General features: G+C 38.3%; 1 protein-coding gene across 2 annotated transcripts in view; it reads right to left on the bottom strand.

The window, feature by feature from the left end:
* Positions 1 to 9,609: 9,609 nt before the first annotated feature.
* The window catches only part of CYYR1 (cysteine and tyrosine rich 1), a 110,212-nt gene continuing 97,311 nt past the window's right edge, over positions 9,610 to 22,510 (bottom strand). The window contains exon 4 of one of the 2 annotated variants that reach the window (XM_023189251.2): positions 9,610 to 12,022. In XM_023189251.2, the coding sequence (XP_023045019.1) occupies positions 11,892 to 12,022 (131 nt within the window). In that variant the 3' untranslated portion in view covers positions 9,610 to 11,891. Of the gene's footprint in view, positions 12,026 to 22,510 lie in introns of both variants that reach the window. The other variant, XM_023189242.2, reaches the window with a different exon arrangement.

Raw genomic sequence — 22,510 nt, 5'->3', positions numbered from 1 at the left:
CAATCCCACCAACAGTGTAAAAGTGTTCCTATTTCTCCACATCCTCTCCAGCACCTGTTGTTTCCTGACTTTTTAATGATTGCCATTCTAACTGGTGTGAGATGGTATCTCACTGTGGTTTTGATTTGCATTTCTCTGATGGCCAGTGATGATGAGCATTTTTTCATGTGTCTGAAGTAGAACATTTCTTAAACCCACCTGCTCCTCAGATCAGCACAGTCAACTAAGTGATTCATTGCTAATGGCATGTTAGCATCATTAAATAATCAAAATATTTTAGAAGTAATGATCCCTCTGTAATTACAGGTTTTTTTTTTTCTTTGGGGTTGATAGTGAGGTAACTGAGGAAGTGAAATCTTGAGAAAAGTTTAGGGCAGGACAATTCTTTTTTAATGCAATTGTCTATTGTGGTGTACTAAATACCAGTAGCATCTCCCTAGATGGTGCATCACCGGGGGTCCTACTGCACTGTTTCAAAAACCCCTTTCCCTGGGGTGACAGCGATGGTACCATTACTCGTGGTGAATCATACCCATTTAAAAAGCCAGCACAGAAAAGGGGTAGAAGGGGAGGAGGAGAGCTGCTTCTTATAATCACTTTGAACTTGAGAACTTTGGACTTATATCCAACTTTGCCCTTATTAGAGTATTTGTGCAACTACATTCTACACTGTAGATAATAGCTCTATAAAACACATTTGATAACTGATTCAACATATACTTCTTATTCAGTGCCTACTGTGGGTGCTAGGTATAGAGTCGTGCATTGAGCGGACTTACCCCTGTTCTCAGGGAGTTTACAGTCTAGTGGAGGAAGGGCACAGAGCAGAAAGAAGTAAACACACATTTATTTAACTACATCTTGGGATAAGTGCTACGAAGGCAGTGTATAGGGAATGTTGATGCAGAAAAATGAACAAGGTGTTGTTAGAGACCTGCTCAGATCAGGTTGTCAGAGAAGGCTTATTTCATGGTTTGGTATTTAACATGTGATCTGGCCTACATAGTGGCTGTTGTCTGTAATCCTAGCACTTTGGAAGGCCTGGGCAGGGGTATCGCTTGGGGCCTGGAGTTGGAGACCAGCCTGGGAAACATTGTGAGATCCCATCTCTACAAAAAATAAATAAAAAAATTAGTTAGCCATGGTGTTGAGCACCTATTGTCCTAGCTACTCCAGAGGCTGATGCAAAAGGATTGCTTGAGCTGAAGAGTTGGAAGCTGCAGTAAGTCATTATTGCATCCCTGCCCTCCAGCTTAGGCAACAGAGTGAGACTGTGTCTCTAAAAAGAAAAATAAAAAAAAGTAATACCTGAGGAATGAGAAACAGTCAGCTATGTTCCAGATAGGAATCAGAATGTGCAAAGGCCCTGAGTTTGGAAAGAGCATGTCAACAATAACCTGAACCAACAGTTGTGTAGAGAAGTGGCACAGCGCAGTGGATAACAGCAAGGGTGCTGTGGTCTCTCTGCTCAACTTTGCATGCCATGGTTAGATGTGTGACCTTGGAGAAGGTACTTAACCTCTCTAAAAATCAGTTTTTTCACCTGTTAAATACAGATAACATTATAATTGTATGAGGTAACATTTGTGAAGAGCTTAAAATAGTGCTTGATACACATTAAGTGCTATGTGTTTGTTAAATTAAAAAAATAATATGTAGGAGAGTGGAAAGAAGTGTCAAGCAACTGGAGTCTGTATCCAAGGATTGCTACCAAAAAGCTGTCCCATCAGCAGTAACTTTGAACAAGTCTCTCATCTCTTCTGTATCTGTTTTCTCACTTAATAAGTGTTACACAAAAATATCCTATGGTGTCTCTAAGAGTCTATATGATTCCTTTTTATTGGTTTGTTCATCCTTGACTGCTGCCATGCACATTTTATTCTTTTTTTAATTTTAATTTTTTATTATACTTTAAGTTCTGGGATACATGTGCAGAACGTGCAGGTTTATTACATAGGTATACATGCGCCATGGTGGTTTGCTGCACCCATCAACCCATCATCTACATTACGTGTTTCTCCTAACGCTATCCCTCCCATAACCCCCCACCCCCCACCAGACCCCAGTGTGTGATGTTCCCCTCCCTGTGTCCATGTGTTCTCATTGTGCAACTCCCACTATAAGTGAGAACATGCAGTGTTTGGTTTTCTGTTCCTGTGTTCATTTGCTGAGAATGATGGTTTCCAGCTTCATCCATGTCCCTGCAAAGGACATGAACTCATCCTTTTTTTATGACTGCATAGTATTTCATGGTGTGCCACATGTTTTTCATCCAGTCTATCATTGATGGGCATTTGGGTTGGTTCCAAGTCTTTGCTATTGTGAATAGTGCTGCAATAAACATATGCGTGCATGTGTCTTTGTTGTAGAATGATTTATAATCCTCTGGGTATATACCCAGTAATGGGCTTGCTGGCTCAAATGGTATTTCTGGTTGTAGATCCTTAAGGAATTGCCACACTGTCTTCCACAATGGTCGAACTAATTTATACTCCCACCAACAGTAGGAGCATCTGCTGTTTCCTGACTTTTAATGATCGCCATTCTAACTGATGTAAGATGCTATCTCATTGTGGTTTTGATTTGCATTTCTCCAGTGACCAGTGATAACGAGTTTTTTTTCATATGTTTGTTGGCCGCATAAATATCTTTTTTTTTTTCTAAAGACACAGTCTGGGTGCAATCATAACTCATGACCAACCTCCAACTCCTGAGCTTAAATAATCTTCCTGCCTCAATCTCCAGAGTAGCTAGGGCTATAGTTGCTCACCACCATACCTGACTAGTTACAAACTTCGTGTGTGTGTGGAGATAGCATCCCACTATGTTGCCCAGACTAGTCTTTAACTCATGGCCTCAAGCAACCCTCTTGGCTCAGCTTCCCAAAATGTTGGGATTACAGGTGTGAGCTACTGCACCTAGCCATTTTGTTCTTAAGAAGACAGTGGCCTTGCAGAAGTCTTCATCATCTGAAGGTTGGTTAGTGGTAGAGTTGAGACTAGAACCCAGGTCTCCTGCTTGCTTTCTCAAATAAACACATAATGCAAACACAGAACAGTTGAGAAGAGATGCTGGTCTATTTTAATATATTAGTTGATATTAAAAGATATTTTAATATCAGATATTTTTAAATATTTTTAAAAGATATCTGAAAGTGTTGGATGAACAAAATGTCGAATAGAAACAAAAGGTAAGTTGACCATTGACATTAAACCTTTTTTGTACTATGTGCACATCCCTTTTCTCTTTACAGATCCACTCTCCACACACCTCCCTCTATTTCTGCCCAGGAGTCTACACTGCTTGGACTGCATCAAGGACTTCCCTTGACACTTGTGCTTCTGGTTGGATATTTTTAAATATCCACATATTTTTAAAAGAATGAAAGTGTCTCAACCAGGGCCTATGGGAAGAAGTAGATGGCCACCCATACTGAGTCATTTGAAGAGAGTTCACGTGGATAGAGTGAAGTGAAACTATGAGCAGTAGTGCAGTACTCCGTGACTAGCAGCAATACGGAAACTTGGCAGCCCTGGGTCTAAAAGGGCAAAGAGAAGCTAAGAAATATAGCTGTTTGGAGAAGGCATCCCATGGGAATTGGAGTTTTGTTTGAGAGGCACCATCCAAATAAGTACTTCAAATAAGTATTTCATCCTCACTCTCCTTTTTCCTTCTGCTCTCCTGAATGACCTCCCCATTGGCCAAATTCAACCAGGAGCACAAGTGTCAAGGGAAGTCTTTGATGCAGTCCAAGTAGTGTAGACTCCTGGGCAGAAATAGAGGGGAGGGTGTGGAGAGTGGATTTGTAAAGGGAAAGGGGATATGTACACAGTACAAAAAAGGTTTAGTGTCAATGATCTTCTTACCTTTTTACCTTTTGTTTCTATTCGACCTTTTGTTCATCCAACACTTTTAGATATCTTATGTCATGCCAGATATTTGCTCAAAAAATCATTATATAATGAAGTGATGTGTGGTCCTCATTTTTATTTCTGCTGACATATTGTAAAGAACTTGTGCCAATATGATGGTCAATTCACATAAAAATTAAATAATGAGTTCATCTAAATTGTTTGCACGAATTATTCTATTAATTCATTTGAGTTTGGCAAAATCAATAGTTTCAGGTAAGTACTACTTTATGGCTGCTTATGCTGTACTAGGAGAAAAGGGTTAGTCATTGAAATCGTTGTATTCTGCATGTAACACAGAAGGCAGGAGCCCAGGCTGAGCTTAACTGCTCACTCTCAGTATTTGAAGGACTGAGCACAGGGAGCGGTTCTACCAAGATTTTCTTTGCATGAGAGAATAAGAAGTCTCTTAGGCAAGGTTCATCCTAGGGGAAGAAAGAGTTAGAATTATGTTTGCATAAAAATGTCCTGTTTTTCAGAATTGTTTTAATATAATAAAAGCACAATGCCTATCACTAGAATTTGCCTAAAGATTATGAATTGACATATTTACAGTATCCAAAGCTGCAAAATGGGGATAATAAGAATACCTATGCCATGGGTTTGAGAGGATTAAATGTAAATTAAATGTAAATTGCTTAGAGCAGTGCTTGGTGCACACACACACACACACACACACACTTACTGTTATTATTTAAGGTAACACATTTCTAGGGACTATTCCATTGAGAATCAACGTTTTTACAGTGGTATTACTACTTTTCAGAACGTGGATAAATGCACTATTTCTCTCCATACATATTAAATGATAATAGCACAAAAGCTGGATGCAATTTTATAACCCATTTGCAGCCAATTTTAGTGTTTTTGTTTCTTTTCAGAATATTCAGTAGTTTTTCAACATACCCTGGAGAAATGGTAATGTGAAAACTATGGCATCTTATTTTAGTAAAATACCTTTAGTGTATCCTTTGCACATTGCTTCTGAAGTCTAAATTGCATTAGAATTTATTCTATGGAAATACAATTCATGAAGAAATTATTTTCTGATATTTGGTTGGTATTCTTTTTATGTAAAAATGAGAAGCTTAATTTTGAGAATTATGAAAGTGCCTCTCCCAAACTGACATGTTGTCCTGTTCCCACTAAGTGAATCATTCAAAGTGAGCACATTCCTCTCATGAAGGGGCATGTGTTAATACTTCACTTAAAGGCACGATCTAACTCTATCTGTACTGACATGTATCATCAATTAAAAACTAGGAAACTACAGCCTTTGTTCAGTTATCTGACTCATACCTTAGATTATGGACTACAGTTAGAATATGTTACTCTCTATAAACTCACTTCCTCTAATTCTTAAAGTTATTTTAATATTCCTTCATGTCAAATATTAGTTGCTTACTTAATATATTCAATCATTTTTACCATGTCCCAAATATCATGTAGGTACTCCCTGAGGACTCCAAATACCCAAGGGACAGTCTTGGCTCTCAAAGAGCTTGGAATCTAATGGAGGAGACAGACATTTACACAAATCTATTACAAGGCTACAAGAGAGGTATTGGATTAGGTACCAAAATGGCTGGAGGTGGGAAATGATTAATTCTGATTGGAAAATTTACCAGGGTCCTCTTCTCCAGATATCAGCTCTTTATCTGGAAAGATGAGGAGGGTTTCCGCAGCATAAGTGAGGGTTTATCTATCCTCAGGCTAGGAGGTAAGGGAATTAGCACTGTGCGTTCAGCTGGTGGCAAGGGACACAGAGGGTGGTCTCCAAATGCATTTCACAGGTAAAGCAGGAGGTGAACTCTGAATGCTTTATCCCTTTGGATGGCTTCCAAGTTCCTTTCAGGTCAATAGGGAAGATGATATGCAAAATGTATGGTAATCAAGACATTAACTGATAAGGTACAAAAATGGGGAATCAGATCTCTTGGATCTCTTCAGATTTTAGTCAGAAAAAATTATTCATCTTGCAGGGTATGGAAACAATGCAAGGTATCTTATTCATTTATCAGCCATGACCAAACGAGATTCAGAAAATGATTCCCTTGCTTCTTCCTCACGCTCAGAAATAGCAGGTACGGACCAGGTGTGGTGGCTTACACCTGTAATTTCAGCACTTTGGGAGGCCGAGGCAGGAGGATTGCTTGAGGCCAGAAGTTCGAGATCAGTCTGAGCAACATAGCAAGACCCTGTCTTTACAAAAAAATAAACAAATTTGCCAGGTTTCATGGTGCGGACCAGTATTTCCAGCTACTGGAGAGACTGAGGTGGGAGGATCATTTGAGCCCAGGAGTTGAGGCTGCAGTGAGCCAATGTCATTCCTCTGCACTCTAGCCTGGGCGACAGAATGAAACCCTGTCTCTAAAGAAAAAACAAACAACAATTAAAAAATAAATGACAGGTGATACACACTTAAAAGCTATTCATGACTGGGTTAGAAAAAGGAGAACAGAGGCTGGGCACGGTGACTCATGCCTGTAATCCCAGCACTTTGGGAGGCCGAGGCAGTTGGATCACCTGAGGGTCAGGAGTTTGAGACTAGTCTGGCCAAGATGGTGAAACGCTGGCTCCACTAAAAATACAAAAATTAGCTGGATGTGGTGGCTTGTGCCTGTAATCTCAGCTATTCGGGAGCCTGGGGCAGGAGAATTGCTTGAACCCGGGAGGTGGAGGTTGCAGTGAGCTGAGATCATGGCATTGCACTCCAGCCTGACCAACAAGAGCAAAACTCCATTAAAAAAAGAAAAAAAAAAAAAAGAAAAGAAAAGAAAAGTAAAAGGGGGAGCAGAGCAGAATAGAAATCAAAGTCTAAATTTTTAAAAAACCAATTTCTCCTTCATGCATCCAGAGAAGGCAAATATTCCTAACACATGTTCCCACAGTTCCAAATATTTCCTTGGATTGGATGTTATTTTTAGGGAAGGCATTCAGGATTAGGTTAGGTAGCTTGATCCACTGAACACTCATCTGGGAACTTGTCTTGGAACTATTTTCTTGATGAAGACTAAATATCTTGGAACAGAGGTGAAACAAAGGTTAGAACTGGCACTATTTTAAGACTCATCCATAAAGGTATGTGGTATGTGCTGTACTTCACTCCCTGCCTGATACGATGGGCCTTAGTCTAGCTCATAAATGAAGTTCATGAGAAACACAAGCCTTGTGTATATCTTTTCAATATTTCTTAGGAATGTAGCACTTATCTAGTTAATGCAGCCCTTGAATGTTGCCAGCTCCATTCTGCTCTTGTCAGTTAAATGAAAGCAATGTGATCGCAGTCAAGCATGGCCTTGGATTCTTTCAGCTGTTGAGTTGGTGTATTATCGTTAGAATGAAGGTATTATTTTCTATGTTGCCTAAACTCTAAGTAATCAATTTAAGGAGAATAAGATAAAATATCTTTGCTATGGTACACCCACTACTAAGATGGCCCTCACAGCTCTCTGCCTTTTGTTTTCCATGTCCTTGTGTAATTCCCTTCTCTTTTATGTGAGATGAACTTAGTGTCCTGGTTCTAGAGAACAGATTATGGCAAAAGTGATGGATATCACTTCCAATATTAGATTTCAAAAGTCTGTGGCTTCTGTCTTCCTAGCACTGTCTTCCACTCCATGGTTCTTGTTTGATTGCTTGCTCTAGGGGAGCAAGTTGACATATTTAAAGTTGTCCTATGGAGAGGCCCATATGCCAAGAAATTGAGGGTGGTTTCTGGCCAATAGCTAGTGAGAAAATGAAGTCCCTAGCTCAAAGCCTTGGAGGGACTGAATCCTGTCAATGACCATGCATGGAAGTGAGCGTGGAAGCAGATACTTTCTTAGTTGTACATTGAGATGACGGCAGCCTGTGACAGTCCCTGAGTCAGAAGACCCAGATAAGCCACCCTCAGATTCCTGATCCATAGAAACTGAGATAATACATGTTTCAAGCCACTAAGTTTTGAGTTAATTTGTCACACAGCAATGGATAATGAATGCACCTGTTTATAGAAGTGGTAAGGCTTGGAAGTGGGGCATAAAAGAAAGAGAATATGTATATTCAGTTGCATCTGTCAGAGTCACCAACCCAGGTAGGATCTTTGTGACAGATGTTCTTCATATACTGTTAATAATCATTGCAACCACCTGGCAAGGATGGTGTTATTCATATAGTTTGGATGAAACTGAGGTTATGGAAATGTTATTTGGCTCCGAACATGTAGTTAGAAGATGACAGAGATGAGAGCGGAACCAAAGTCTCCCTTACTCTGAAGCCTTGGTTCTGTCCTCTGCATTAGAGGGGTGTTAGAAGCCTGAGTGGGGTTAACTAGGCTGGAAATCAGAATCACCTGTGGGTTGTTTTATAGTTAATCATGTCACTTTCCTTTTCTGGAGGTCCTGACACTGTTTAAACTAACCATACTACACAGTACAGTTGCACCCAAAGAGTTTTGCCCTTGTACAAGTTCAGCCATATCCCATGCAGCTTGGGCCCCAAATCAGAGAATAAAAACTATGCATTGCAGATAGGTTTTGATTGAGAATATAGTAGTCCTTAGATGCCTCTGTGGTGATTAACAAGGTGACCATATGACTTTGGCATGCCGATGTTAGGTCATTTTAATTAAGTGAAAAATTAAAACAATAGTACCCAGAGCTCCACTGTTTGATGAGCTTCATATATAGTCTTATGTGTCCCAGTCCCTTCCTCACCTACAACCAAAAGTTGGCAAAATGAGTTTGGTTAAACAAGGACAAGTTGGAAGTAGAGTGGATGTATGATGAGTGCTGCCTTCATTTGGTTGTGGGAACAAGATTATGAAAAAACAGAAGGGTAGCCTACACCTTAGGAAGATGTAGGTAGCCCCAGATGATCCTGTAGTGGCAATTTGCCTTCTGAAGCTGGGTAGGCAGCTGCAGAATTGATTAGACTCTGAGAACAGGCTGCGGCTCTGTTTCACCAGCTCTAACATCAGGTCTAAGGTCTCCTATCATCAGCCCTTCAGCTCTTGCAACAGCTTTCCTGCCCATGGCTCTAGAGAGGGTCAGATAAGCCTCTCGCTGCTCATGGTTCTCACGCAAGTAACAGATAAGTGAAAGACATTACAATTAGCTGACAAAGTCCATAGTTTCTCCTGGAGGAGGTGATTGGAGTGGTCTCTTTTTCAATGACTTCCTGCTATTTCACTGTGTTTTTGCATAGATTTCTCTAGAGCAGCACTACCCAATAATGTAGGTAGCCCCTAGCCACATGAGGCTATGCAGCATTTGCAGTGGGGTTAGTGAGACAGATGAAGTAAATTTTTCATTTAATTTCATTTCAATTAATTTAAACTTAAATGACCATATGTAGCTGGTGACTGTTGTGTTGGATAATACAGTTCTAGAGGTTGTTCTCATTGTATTGTTGTTTTGTTAATTTATTTTGGGCTGATATTTATTGGACACTTTCTGTGTGCCTGGCACTATACTTAGAATTTTGTATATATTCATCCAGTTTTTGCAGAATGCGATGAGATTGATAATATTGTTTACATTTTCCAGAGCAGAAGGTTGAATCTCAGAGATGAAGTAGCCTGCTTCAGATCACTCAGGCAGGAGACAGGATTCAACATAAAGTCTGTCTGGCTCTAGCCCTGTGTTTCCTGTACAGAAGAATGAGGCAAAGTCAACAGGAATAGAGGGTTAAAAAAATGGACACAAGACAATGAAAATATAATCTACGTTATAATAGGTTCTTTCATTTTATTGCTTATTGTAAACACTTTGGCCACAGCAAATGTTAGTTTTTTAAATAACCATAATTCAAAGCTTTCACATCCTATACTATTTTTCCCCAAGCATCATCATCTATGAAAACAACCAGTGAACTCCAACAGTCTATACTTGTAATGTGCACATTTATGCTATTATGACACTTAATACAAATAGTAAAAATACTCATCTATTGTAGGCTTATGGGTTTGTAAAATGCCTTATGGGAGGCCATAAACAACTCAAAGAAGAGAGATGGTGTGGACTGAACTGGCTTCTATTTGGGGAAAATTTGCAGAACGTAGGAGGTATGCAATAAATGTTTATTGATGGTGAAGATGATAAAACTATTTCTGCTGGTCTTTCCTTTCTATTTTTCTTAAAGAATATATGGTATATTTGTATTCAGCATTCTCAGAATCATCACAGGGACCCTGGCACTTTGAGAGTCATAGCTGCAGTGTAATTGGGTCTGACCACATGCAGAAGAAAAATAAATTAAAGCATAGGTACTATTAAAATTGTGCTGAAAACTTTATGTAAGTCGGGGAGCCCCTCACTGGAACAGGCTGAAACTCCTGAATGCTTCGCATCCTCATGTATAAGAAAATAATCAGTGCTTAAAAATCAAGGAAGTCATTCAAAACAAATTCAGCCTTTGGACCTTACTGGCAGGTAGATTATATTTCAGTCAGATCAATATCTTTCTAATATAGATATTTGAAAGTCATATATACTACTTATAACGATGTAGTAAGTTTCTTATCTGCAAGTATAAGTACTATAACTTAAACCTTAAAATGCTTCATTTGATTCCTTAATTCAGCAAAATTCTTGGCACTTTTTGGGATTTCACTGAATTTTGATGATGATATTGGATTAAACATTTTAGATTTAATCGTAAAATGACACAAAAATCTAATCATCTATTTCCAATGTTCAATATACAATTTTTATAAATACCTGAAACAACTCATATAAAAATATAAAATGTTAAGGTCACTCAGAGCAAAATACAGCACATTAGAATTATTTATTATACATATAAAGGTAGGCACTTCATAAAATTTGCATTTTGGCAAAAGGCAACAGTTTGATGTCAGTATCTTAATTTTGTTACTAACTTTTTTAAGAGAATAGATTATCAAAATTTTACAAAAAGAAAAAAATAATAGTTTCAAAGATTTCCGCAGAAGGGAATCTGAACTTCATTTCCCACTCTTCCTTCTTTTTGCAAGCCTGTTGTGTATCTTCATGGTCAAGTTCTGAGATTTTTGCTCCCTGACCTGAAATCCTGTGGGAATGTTTGATTTCTCATCTTTTACTCAGAAGTGATGTATCTGCTACCTGTGGAAATTGATACAATTTTGTTTTCTCCCCACAGTTGGAATAACCTTTATTCTGATCCACTATACAGTCAGATGATGTTTAGGTGGTAGTAGCTGACGTTGAAGAGTTCTTGGCTTCAAGTGGTTGTTGAGTCTTTTTGGTCTTGTTTTAACTCCGTAATTAAATAAATAAGATCCAACTCTTTCTGTTGTATTCACTATTGAACACATAGAAATTCACTTCACATCCACCTAAAACACGAGCAGAATTTTTGAGGCCCAATGGACCCATCTACTATTTGATTTTGTTATCCCTTCTGGAGCATGTCTCTACCAAGAGCCTCACAAAGCAATCTAGTCGTTACTCTTTCTTGTACTAAAACCAGAGCACCCATCCTATAACTTCCACCAGGACCTCAAACAGTGCTAGGCACATAGAAGCTCTTAGGCACTTAAAATACATTTATTGATGAATGAAAGAATGAACAATTCTAGTTCTGACTTTTAAAGCTAAGTAGAATAAAGTTGCTTCCTTGTGTAGGCCAAATCGTTCTCCCATCCTACTTAGATCTTCTTTTTTCGAGGATCAATACTGAAACTTCCTTCACCTTGGCCTTAAACAACATGATTATCAGATATTTTGTCAATTACATTACTCTTCTCTGAATGTGCTTAGGTGGATCAGCGGATCTCTTGAAATGTGGTTCCATAGAACCAAACATTAATACTCCAGATGGGGTCAGCTTTGAGCAGGGTAGAAACCCTGTATCTCCTAGCAGGGATACTCCACCTGACATATTATCTGACCCCAAAAAGTATTCCTTGGAGCAATTCTTTCCTGCCTGTTTCTGAGTAGAGGCATTTTATTCCAGGCAAGATCACCCATTGGCACATGTTCTGTTCTGGGAGACAGATTATTTCCTTGGGTTTCCAGGATAAGGAGGGGGTGGAGAACGCTGTGCTGAGCCCTGTGGGGTGGGGGAGTATGGAGGAGGCAAGTCTGCACAGTATTCCATCTCATGGTCGTAACCATAGGGAGGTGGTGCTGCTGAAAAAGAAGGGGAAGAGAACATCAGGAAGTTAGCAAATATTTGCATTTCTACTGTGTTGAAGCCACTGGGCTAGACACTTTGGGAAGGGACATAAATTGTGGCTGCAAAAATCTTAGTTTTATTAGGTCGAGACCACATATGTATGAAAGGGTAAGTGCTCTAAAATGTGGTATCATGGGTCAAAGTGTTAAGAATTGGTTGTTTAGAGAAAGTTTCTTGAAAATATGATGCTGAAGGGGCAGAAAGAGAAGCTGAGGGACAATTCAGGTTGACCAAAAGCACTGAAGCGGGAGAGCCCTTCAGCTCAAGCAAAACATGCATGAAAGGGAGAATGGGAAAAGACAATGAGGAGTCTAGTTGTATCACCATGGTGGGCTCTGAATGCAATGTAGAATGTGTAACATGTAGTTATCAGAGATTCTTTGAACATGGTAGTGAATATGCTTTGGGAAGACCACTCAGCAGTTGACAGAGGGAGAGGTAGATCAAAGCAAAGCTGCAACAATGTAATGGTGTATGTGAGGGATGATAAGGGACTCATGACAGTGAGGGGAAAAACATCCTAACAGTCCTGGAGCAACCAAGTCTTTAGATGATGACTGGGTGTGTGGAGAAAGGGGAGAAAGTGAAAGAAGGGGTTGAGGTATTGGGTACCCAGTTCAGGACTCCTATAATTGGAGGGGAGTGGAGCCATTGCAGAAATATGAAGAAGAAGACAAAAAAGGAGGACAAATAGGTTAGGAAATAAAGATGAATAATTTAATTTTCTGCATCTTACTTGAAAATTTTTCTTAACTTTTTACTGTACCATACGTCAGTGTTTTTAAAAAGTTTTTAAATTTTAAATTATTTTATTTTTTGAATTGACACATAATAATTGTACATATTCATGGGGTAAATAGTGATGTTTTGCTATGTATAATGTATGATAATTAGATCAGGGTAACTGGTATACCCATCGTCTCAAACAGTTATCATTTCTTTTTGCTGGGAACATTTAGCATCTTTCTTCTACCCATTTGAAACTATATTATTATTGACTGTAGTCATCCAGTGGTATAGAACTCTGGAACTTATTCCTCCTATCTAGCTGTAATATTATATTCCTTAACAAATTTCTCCCTATCCATCCCTTTTTCCTACCATTCTCAGCCTCTAGTATCCTCTGTTCAACCTTTTAATACACTTTATGACTATGCATAAATGTCTATTTTGTAGTGGTCTCAGTTCCTTTCTCTAGTGTTGAAAGAGAAGTACTCCTTGAGCTGAAATTTATCTGTGCTTCCAAGAACTGAATCATTTGCAACATCTGAGCAACTCCCTCAGCAACTAATCTGATGAATTGCCAGTAGTTGAATCATCCTCAGGATCCTGATTCTGCTTGGAAACGGACATGCCTTAATTGCCTACTGTGAATGTAACCCAAATCACAAGACCAGTGTCATAATAATGCAAATAAGTGGGCAAGCTTTTAATATTAGAATGGCAGAAAAGAACAGACAACATTTCAACAAACTTTTCTAAATGTCTTCTATTAGGTTGATGCAAAAGTAATTGCAGTTTTTGCTGTCAAAGTAATTGCAAAAACTGCAATTGCTTTTGCATGAACCTTAATTTGTACTCTTTCCAATAAGAATTTGACAGTGTTCTGATAAACAGACATAGACATACATAGCGCTTCCACTGATATGCTGACAAAAACTATGTTTTTGATATGGTTTGGCTCTGTGTCCCCACCCAAATGTCATGTCAAATTGTAATTCCCAGTGTTGGGGGAAGGACTTGGTGGCAGATGACTGGATCATGGGGGTAGATTTCCCCCTTGCTGTTCTCAGGATAGTGAGTGAGTTTTTACAAGATCTGGTTGTTTCAAAGTGTGTAGCACTTCCCCCTTCTTTCTCTCTTCTCCTGGCCACGTGAAGATGTGCTTGCTTCCCCTTCACCTTCCGCCATGATTGCAAATTTCCTGAGGACTTGCCAGCCATGCTTTCTGTACAGCCAGTGGTACTGTGAGTCAGTTAAACCACTTTTCTCCATAAATTACCCAGACTCAGGTATGTCTTCATAGCAGTGTGAGAATGGATTAATACAATTTTCTTCTGGATCTTTTTAGTTTGCCTATCTTTACCAAGAGCTTGATGATTTGAACCACTTACTGATTGCCCTGTACTTGGAGGATGTGAGGAAGCAGAATTGAGCCACTGAAGAGAAGAGGAAGATGGAACCACAGAACTGAGTGGGATGTTCCCTAAGCACTCCTTTGTGGAGCAAAAGTCTTGCAAGTCTCTAGTGGGCTGGGCAGGCTGAGGGTGTTCAGCCGAGAACATAGCTCTGTAAAGAAATCAGCAAGGATGCATACATATAGTTTCCCCAATGCTCCCTCAGACCCTTGGAGGCTGGGCTACTCCAAGCTCTGTTTCCTGCAACAAAATGGAGTAAGTCCTGTGGAGTCTAAATACACATTCCCTCTGCATTATACCCACTCCTCAGCTTCATTATATCTAGGACCACTGAGACAAAGAGATTTATAGTAAACTTCATCCAAGCCAAGAATGAAACACTGCAGCCTCCATGGAAAATAGGAAGTTGCAGCAGGAAACCCTTTGCACCGTTTCATATAAGCATGTGGTTCTATGCTGCTTTTCTGCCAAAGCTTTTCCCTGCCTCCCACTTGAGGAGCACACAGCAACTGATTCTGCAGATTGACTCTACATCATTCCCTGTCATGAAGCCATGGCATGTGTTTATGCATCTCTAACAAAGCGTTTATATTCTGCCATCTGCATAAAAACTGCTGGAGGACATTTCAGCAAGAATCCCTATGGTTTACGCAGCTGCATGTTGAACATGAAAATCTAAGATATGACAGTGGTCTTTCATTCATATAATCTTTGAACTTCGATAAAGTTCTGACGTAATATTAAAAAGTGGTATTTTGAGGACTACCCACCAAGAAATAAACATGGCACATCTTTTCTAATAGCCACTGGAAGACGTTTGAAATAATATTTGTATAACTGTTGGCTGTATTATCATTCTTTCTTGCACATAATAAAGTTTTGCTGGAAGTAAACTTTTCAAAGTATCAATTTTAGAATTCCTGATTAATCCTAAGAGGTTTTGTTCTTTTTTTACAGCTCAAATCATACTTACAAGTTATATGGATGCAGCTGGAGATATGGTGCTTTTGAAATCTTTTCATAACCAATATTCTAATCTCCTACTTAAGTAGGGCAAATAGGCCATTTATCCTCAATGTCTGATATAGCTGTCTACAGTATTTAAAACATTTAGCAATGCCATGAAATTCGGAGAAGAAATGTAATGTTTTCTATCCACTCAGTCCAATATTTCTAAAGCTAATGTGGTGGGAAGATGCATGGTGTTACCCAAACGCTTCACAATTATTTCAGAAAATTTGGAAGCAGAAGAAAATCATCCATAATTTTGTCACCCCAATTTAACAAACAATATCTCTGTATACTGTCTCTTAGTCATTTGTGTGTAGTTGCATCCTTGCAGTCACAGAGCATGGTCTATACTTTTTATTATATATTATATATAATATATATTATATATTATATATACTTTGTATTATAAGTCTTTTCATTCTGCTGCATATTCTTCATAAGCTTTATTAATGGCTTCCTTAGAAGTTATTCCATCCACCATTCACTATTTTGAGGTTAATTTTTTATTATAATTAATGTAGTGATGAATATCTCCTTACACATAGACTTTTTTATTATTTTGATTTTTTTAAGAATAAAATTCCAGAAATTAATTAGCTGGCTTAAATAACACATACATTTTATTGCTTAGAACACATTATAAAACTACTTTCAAAAAGAATTGTTTCAACTTGTAAGGGTATACAAGTATATTACCATTTAATATTTTAGTAAATTAAGTGAAAAATTTAGGTCTTTATTTACTTGATAATTTCTTTGCTAATAGCTAGGTCTGACACTGTTTTACTCATATTGAATGAATTTTGTGCTGTTGGTCTGGACTGGTGATAGTTTCTAAATGATGATCTTAATTTCAATGAAGATATAAGTAAGATATTAAAAAATACACAAAATTATATCTTTTAATAAAAACCCTTCGTCAAAATGGTTTATTATATAATTTTTACCTTACTGACATTCTGAAGTTTAAAACCTATGCATAACAAAACATATGGTTATTCATTTAAAACATCTCTTCTGTGTTGTTTCCAAGTTTAAAAATTAGTCTTTTTCAGATAGTTGATACTTAACTATCCTGTTTCTGAGTTTACCTATTTGAATTTATATATTTAATACTTCTCTACATCTGTTATTTTATTTGGCATATTTTTGCATCAAAGTTTATATTTTCTAAGATTTAAATTTTGTTTAAGCCAAATGATCTAAATGTGGCTTATTAAATAATCCTCACATTTTACATCCTTTGGCTATGTCTCCTTTAGAGTATATATAATTCTAAACTACCTATTCTGTTCCAATGACCAAGGTATATCTTTTTGTACCAGACACACCTCAGTTTAATTATTACTGATTTTAAATAGTTTTAATACCTGGTAGAACTGATGAATCTCATGCCTTATATTTAAAGACAATTTCTTATTGTAAACCTTCTCATCTACTCTCCCCCAAAGCCCACTACTCAAAACTTTCCTAACCCCACCCAGAACAGAGGGTTTAAATAAAGGCCCACACAGCTCCTGGCAAGACCTCCGTTACCCCCATCCCCAGCCACATAAACTCAATACTGCCCATTTATCCTCTACAATGGCCTAATATGCAAAGATATAGTATAACCTATTGTTCCCCTTCCACTCAGATAGCATCAAGACAAATTCCATCAAGCCTCACATCCCTCTGTCATCATGAGAAAGACAGGTTTCCTTATTGCAGACCTTTAATTCTGGAAGGCTTTGCACATTGATTTATTACTTTTCCAGACGTTCCCCACCCGCTTCACTGTGCTCAGTGGAGCACAATCTGTCACCTCACCCTCTTTCACTGTCTCCACTGTGCAACTCCGGCTTTCAGAATGAGAGTTCTCTTCTGACCCTGTCTGTTTTCTTGAGAAATTAGATCTGCTGAGAAATCATCTGCTGAGAGTGAGAAGGCTGAGGGGATTTTTGAGTTTTGAGATGAAAGAAGATGCATGAGACGGTTAACTCAGGAAGTGGAAAGGAACATTCACATCACCTTTTTACTCTAATTAAAATCTGATTTTCCAGGAGAGGATGGCTTCCTCAGCAGCACTACCAAAGCAGAGCTATTCTTTTTCTCCCACATCCTACCACCTATAGGGCCAGGAGGTGCTCAGGCTGTTCATAATCTTCATAGCCACTTTTCAAACTATTATTTATTCTTAACTCTTTAAAACATTTTGTAGCATACAAGCCATGTTTTTTTTTTTGTTTTGTTTTTTGTTTTTGATGGAGTATCGCTGTGTTGCCCAGGCCGGAGTGCAATGGCATGATCTTGGCTCACTGCAACCTCCGCCTCCCGGGTTCAAGTGATTTTCCTGCCTCAGCCTGCCGAGTAGCTGGGACTATAGGCACCTGCCACCATGCCTGGCTAATTTTTGTGTTTTTAGTAGAGACGGGGTTTCACCATGTTGGTCAGGCTGGTCTCGAACTCCTGATCTCATGATCCACCCAGCTCGGCCTCCCAAAGTGCTGGGATTACGGGCGTGATCCACCATGCCCAGTCTGCCATGTGCTTTTTTGTAGTACATATGCCATGAAAAGAGAAGCATATACCATGCCTTTTCTTTTTTGGATGGAGTAGGTGCCTTGCTATTTTGCCCAAGCCAGGATCAAACTTGAGATCTTCCTGCCTTAGCCTCAGTAGTAGCTGGGGCAATCTCATACTACTTCTTGTTATCAATATCTGTGGTCTGCCCTTCCCCAAACCTTCATTCACTGAAGACTTAACATCTGGCCTATGGTCTCTCTTTCCTCCACAACTTCTCTTATCATTCTTGTGATTTCAACATCCACCTAGCCCTGCCTCTCAAGTCCCTTGACTATTTTTCCTTCAAAATCTCTTCACCCTTGTTGTTGGCAATAACAGTGCTATTTCATAAATGTTAATTAATAAATCTGACCAGCACCCTTTAGTATCTTTCTAGAATACTCATTCCACCACGTCTTGGACCTCACCTGCATTTGCAATTTACTAATGGCAATTTTAAAGGAATTCAAACTGATGTCACCTCTTTCCTGTCATGGTGTCCTTTGTTATTCATCACTGATTTATGGGCCATCACTAAAATTACTCTTTTGCACCTATTGTCAATGTTCTTACCTCTTTCTCCATTGCCTGGAAGAACCCCAACCCTTATTAAACCCAACACTTTGGTTATCCTGGATCAAGAGCTAGGAGCTTAATGTGACTAGAGAAAAATGCACAATCATGCTGAATGATTTCACTTTGAGTAAATGACCATTTTCATAAGTGTTGTGGCCTTTGCCCTTGCTCGGAAGCTATACATTTCTTTGGGCATCTTATACTCTTCATTTTCTGAGATTCCCGTTTCAGGCTTTTTTGTTTTCTTCTTAACCTCAAATACCTCCTCAGTTTTCTTCACTCTCAGCAGAAGACTTGCTTCTTATTTCACTGAGAAAATTGGCACGAGCAAAAGAGAACATCCTTTGACCACCAAATCTACAACTCATTGAAACTGTGTTTATGTACTTACTGCCTTACATATGCTGTACGTGATAAAGTGTCTCTGATCGCGCTGTACATAATGAATTGTCTCTGATCCCATCAAAGGCTAGCCCCTCTACTTGTGTAATGAATGCCTTTCTTCCTCAGACTTAAGGACGCTGATTTTCAACAATCCCTTCTATCTTCTGTATTCATCAGTTTCCTCCTTTATCTTTACCATCAGTGTACTTGCAAAATACAAGTCACTACCATCTAGACTTCTCAATAAGAAACAAACAAACAAAAAACAAAACAAAAAAAACCCTCTTGACTTAATGTCCATCTCAGTTTTCTCTACCCATTTTATAGCAAAATTTTGTACTTGCTAGTTCTACTTCATCATATAATATACTCATACATTTTGTCTGCAGCATTAATTCTGTAGCCATAGTTAATATGACATCAAAGAAGGTTTTCTCAGTTCATGTTTGAATTCTCTGATTTGTACTAAAAACGTTTGCCTGGGCGAAGACTTGACCACATTAATGTATCCATTTTGTTTCATTCCAGTGTCTTCAAGGTGAAGCCATTTTCATAGTCACAATATTATTATAAAGAATCTTTCCAGTATGCATTTTTGATGTGTAAAGAAGTTACACATCACATGAAGGTTGTTTTTAATATTCAGTACAAACACTGAAGTTTTCTTTAGTATGAACATGAACTTGTGATCTCTAAAAAGGTCTGATGAGTACTCGAAATTCTTCTCATGTCATTGCACATACTAATAAGGTTTGTGTCATGTGTGAAATCAGTGATGCAAATGGGGTACTTATTTCTTAATGAAGTATTTCCAAGAGACTTGGAAGACTACAGGCCAGTTGTTTTATTGAATGTTCCTCAACTTGGGTTTATCAGATATTTTCTCATGCTGAGATTTAGGCTGTGATCTTCCAGGTGGAACCTACATATATGAAATTGTGTTGTCCTCAGAGTAACACACTCAAAGGTGCATGATCTTCATCTGTCCTTTAGTAACTGTAAAGTTACTATTTTTCACCTGATAACTGACAAGAAATCTGGTGGACACTTTAAGACCTGCAAATATCCTTCTCAGCACATTCTCCTCTAGATTTAGCATCTGTTGATGATTTTGGACTAACTCTTTCTTTATGATGGTTTTAAAATAATTTTTTTCAATTCTATAACTCCCTTCTACATTTATTCTTTGACATTCTTCTGTTAGGGAGAGCCCCATTCCCCTCCCCAATTGTTTGCCTATCCTATCTATCATCTGTCTGTCTGTCTATCTATGTATCTATCTATCTATCATCTACCTACCTACCTATATCTATCTACCTATCGTCTATCGTCTTCAGAGGACTCAGTAATATACCTCAAATCTCAATTTTCTTGATGGCACTGAATCTCTTGCTTTCCTTTTGTTAGCGTTTGACTTTTATATCTTTGCCAAGCCTTTTGTTACAGTTTTACTGTATCATTTTCTTTCAGATGTGTAGATCCCAAACCTGCTGTAAGACAAAGGTTACTATGATCACTTTCCATTGTTTACACTGAAGTTCTGAAAAGTAGTTGAAATGGAAAACTTGAAAATTCTTATCAATTTAAAAAATAATTGCAATTAAAGAGGACATCTGTTCATTCTACCCAATATGGCAAGAATGAAAAACTTTTGGAAGGTCACTGTCCAACATAGAGTCAGGGATGACAGCTGAATGACACTGCTTTCACCTCGTGTAGAGTAATCATGTTCACCTTAGGGCTCCCCACTGTACACTTTCACCTTTGCTAAATTATGCTCTCTGCATTTATCTGACCTGTGGGCTGTAGGACTATACAATAAGTTGGGTTGTTATCTCAATTATCGTAGGGTTAATTAATTAGTGTGGATAAAAGCATTTTGTGTTTCCACAGATAAAAGATTTGAAAAATATTCAATACTATTATGTGTTGCTTCCTAAACCTTTAAGCAAAAGCTTCATTAGCGACTTTGAGAAGGAAATGAGATGTAATCATGCACATTATGTTTTGAAGACCTAGTCTTTTTGGCCGTAAAAATGTTTTCAGCATGAGGTTCATTATGTTTCTTCCATTATTCAGTTCTGAGAAGAATGCATTTAATAAAAATGCAACATATTCCTGTGATGTGGAAGTATAAATGATGCTACTATAAAGTTTAAAAAACATGTTTCCATCTGCTAAGTGAAATTTCAAACCCAAGAAAACATGTGACCTTACATTACTATAGTGACATTTAGTATCTTCTAACTTTATTCAAAATTTGAACTTACAGAAAGGTAAAATAAAATATTAAACATTTTATACAAATATTTAAACATTACTTTCAATTAAACTTTTTTGATCAAGCTAATGAGTATCTAGAACGTTATCTGCAAAGCAATTCTTTGTATCTTCTCTACAATTGATGTCTTTACTTGACTTTCTTTTGTTTTTCTCTTGGGTAATGGGTAGACCAAGGGAAAAATTGACAGGTATAAATAATAATAAAAATAATTCCATCTATTTTTTCCCTTATATTCCAACATCTTTACAGTAACCCTATCAATATTCTTGCAAGTTGGGAATACTTGAAATTGCACGTTGCTTTTGTAGTGAGTACATCCCAGGGTGAAACTTAAAGTCAATTCCCTAGGATACTGATATATGATTAAATCAGGTCTTTTCATGAGTTGTGTTCATCATTCATTCAGCTGAGTGTCCATTATGTGCCAGGCCTGATCTTACATGCTTGGAATAGAGTGTTGAACAAAATAGACCAAGATCTCTGCCTCATGGAGTTCATATTCTAGGAAGAGGAGATGAACGATAAACAGTCAACATAATGATTAGCTAAACTATACAATATCTTAGAAGATTAAAAGCACTCTGGATAAAAAGCAGAGCAGCACAAAGAGAATTGGGATGCTGTCAGGAGGGACGCATTACAATCCTAAATAAGGTGATCAGGGCAGACTTCATTCAGGAGGTGACCTTTGATTAAAGACTTCAAAGAAGTGAGGAAATCAGTATTCTAGGCAAAGCCCTATGGTGGGAGTGTGGCCTTGTGAGTTCATGGAACAGCAAGGGAAAAAATGTGACTGGAGGCAAAGTAGCCAGGGAGACAGTAGAAAAAAAGGAGGCCTAGGAAATAAAAAGAGCAGTCAATTCATGCAGTACCTTGAAGGCCTCAGTAAAGAATCTGCCTTTTACATTGGATAAAATGAAGAACCACATGCTTTAGTGCCTCCTCTGCGGGAAATGGGGAACCACTGGAAGATTTTGAGCACAGGAGTAATACGATCTGACATCTACTTTAAAAGGTTCACTCTGGCTACTGGGTTGACAATAGACCCCAGGGGGCAAAGGGTGGATGCTGGGAGAGCAGCCAGGATGTTATTAGAGTAAAGGAAGTGAGAGCTGAGGAAGTTCTCCAACTGGGGGAGTAGCAACATCTACTTCTCACTGTGAGAAGTAGTCAAAATACTGTATTTTGAAGGTAGAGCCAAGAAGTTTTCCTGGTAGAGTGCATGGTTTCTGGTCTGAGCAACTAGAAGGATAGAGATACCATCAAGTGAAATGGTAAAGGCTGTGAGTGGAGAGGGATTTGGGGAGAAATCCAAAACTTGGATCAGAAATCCAAGTTTAGACATGTCAAATTTGGGATATTTATGAGACACTCAAATGGAGATGTTCGATAGGCACTGGGATAAAATGACTTGGTTTGGACTGGAGATACATAACTTTGGGAGGTATTAGCATATAAATGGCACTTACTACCCTGAGGTTGTGATACTCAATCCAAGCAAA

The sequence above is a fragment of the Piliocolobus tephrosceles genome, chromosome 19 (assembly GCF_002776525.5).
Source record: "Piliocolobus tephrosceles isolate RC106 chromosome 19, ASM277652v3, whole genome shotgun sequence".
NCBI classification, from domain to species: Eukaryota; Metazoa; Chordata; class Mammalia; order Primates; family Cercopithecidae; genus Piliocolobus; species Piliocolobus tephrosceles.
This window is presented reverse-complemented; position numbering and strand designations above follow the sequence as displayed.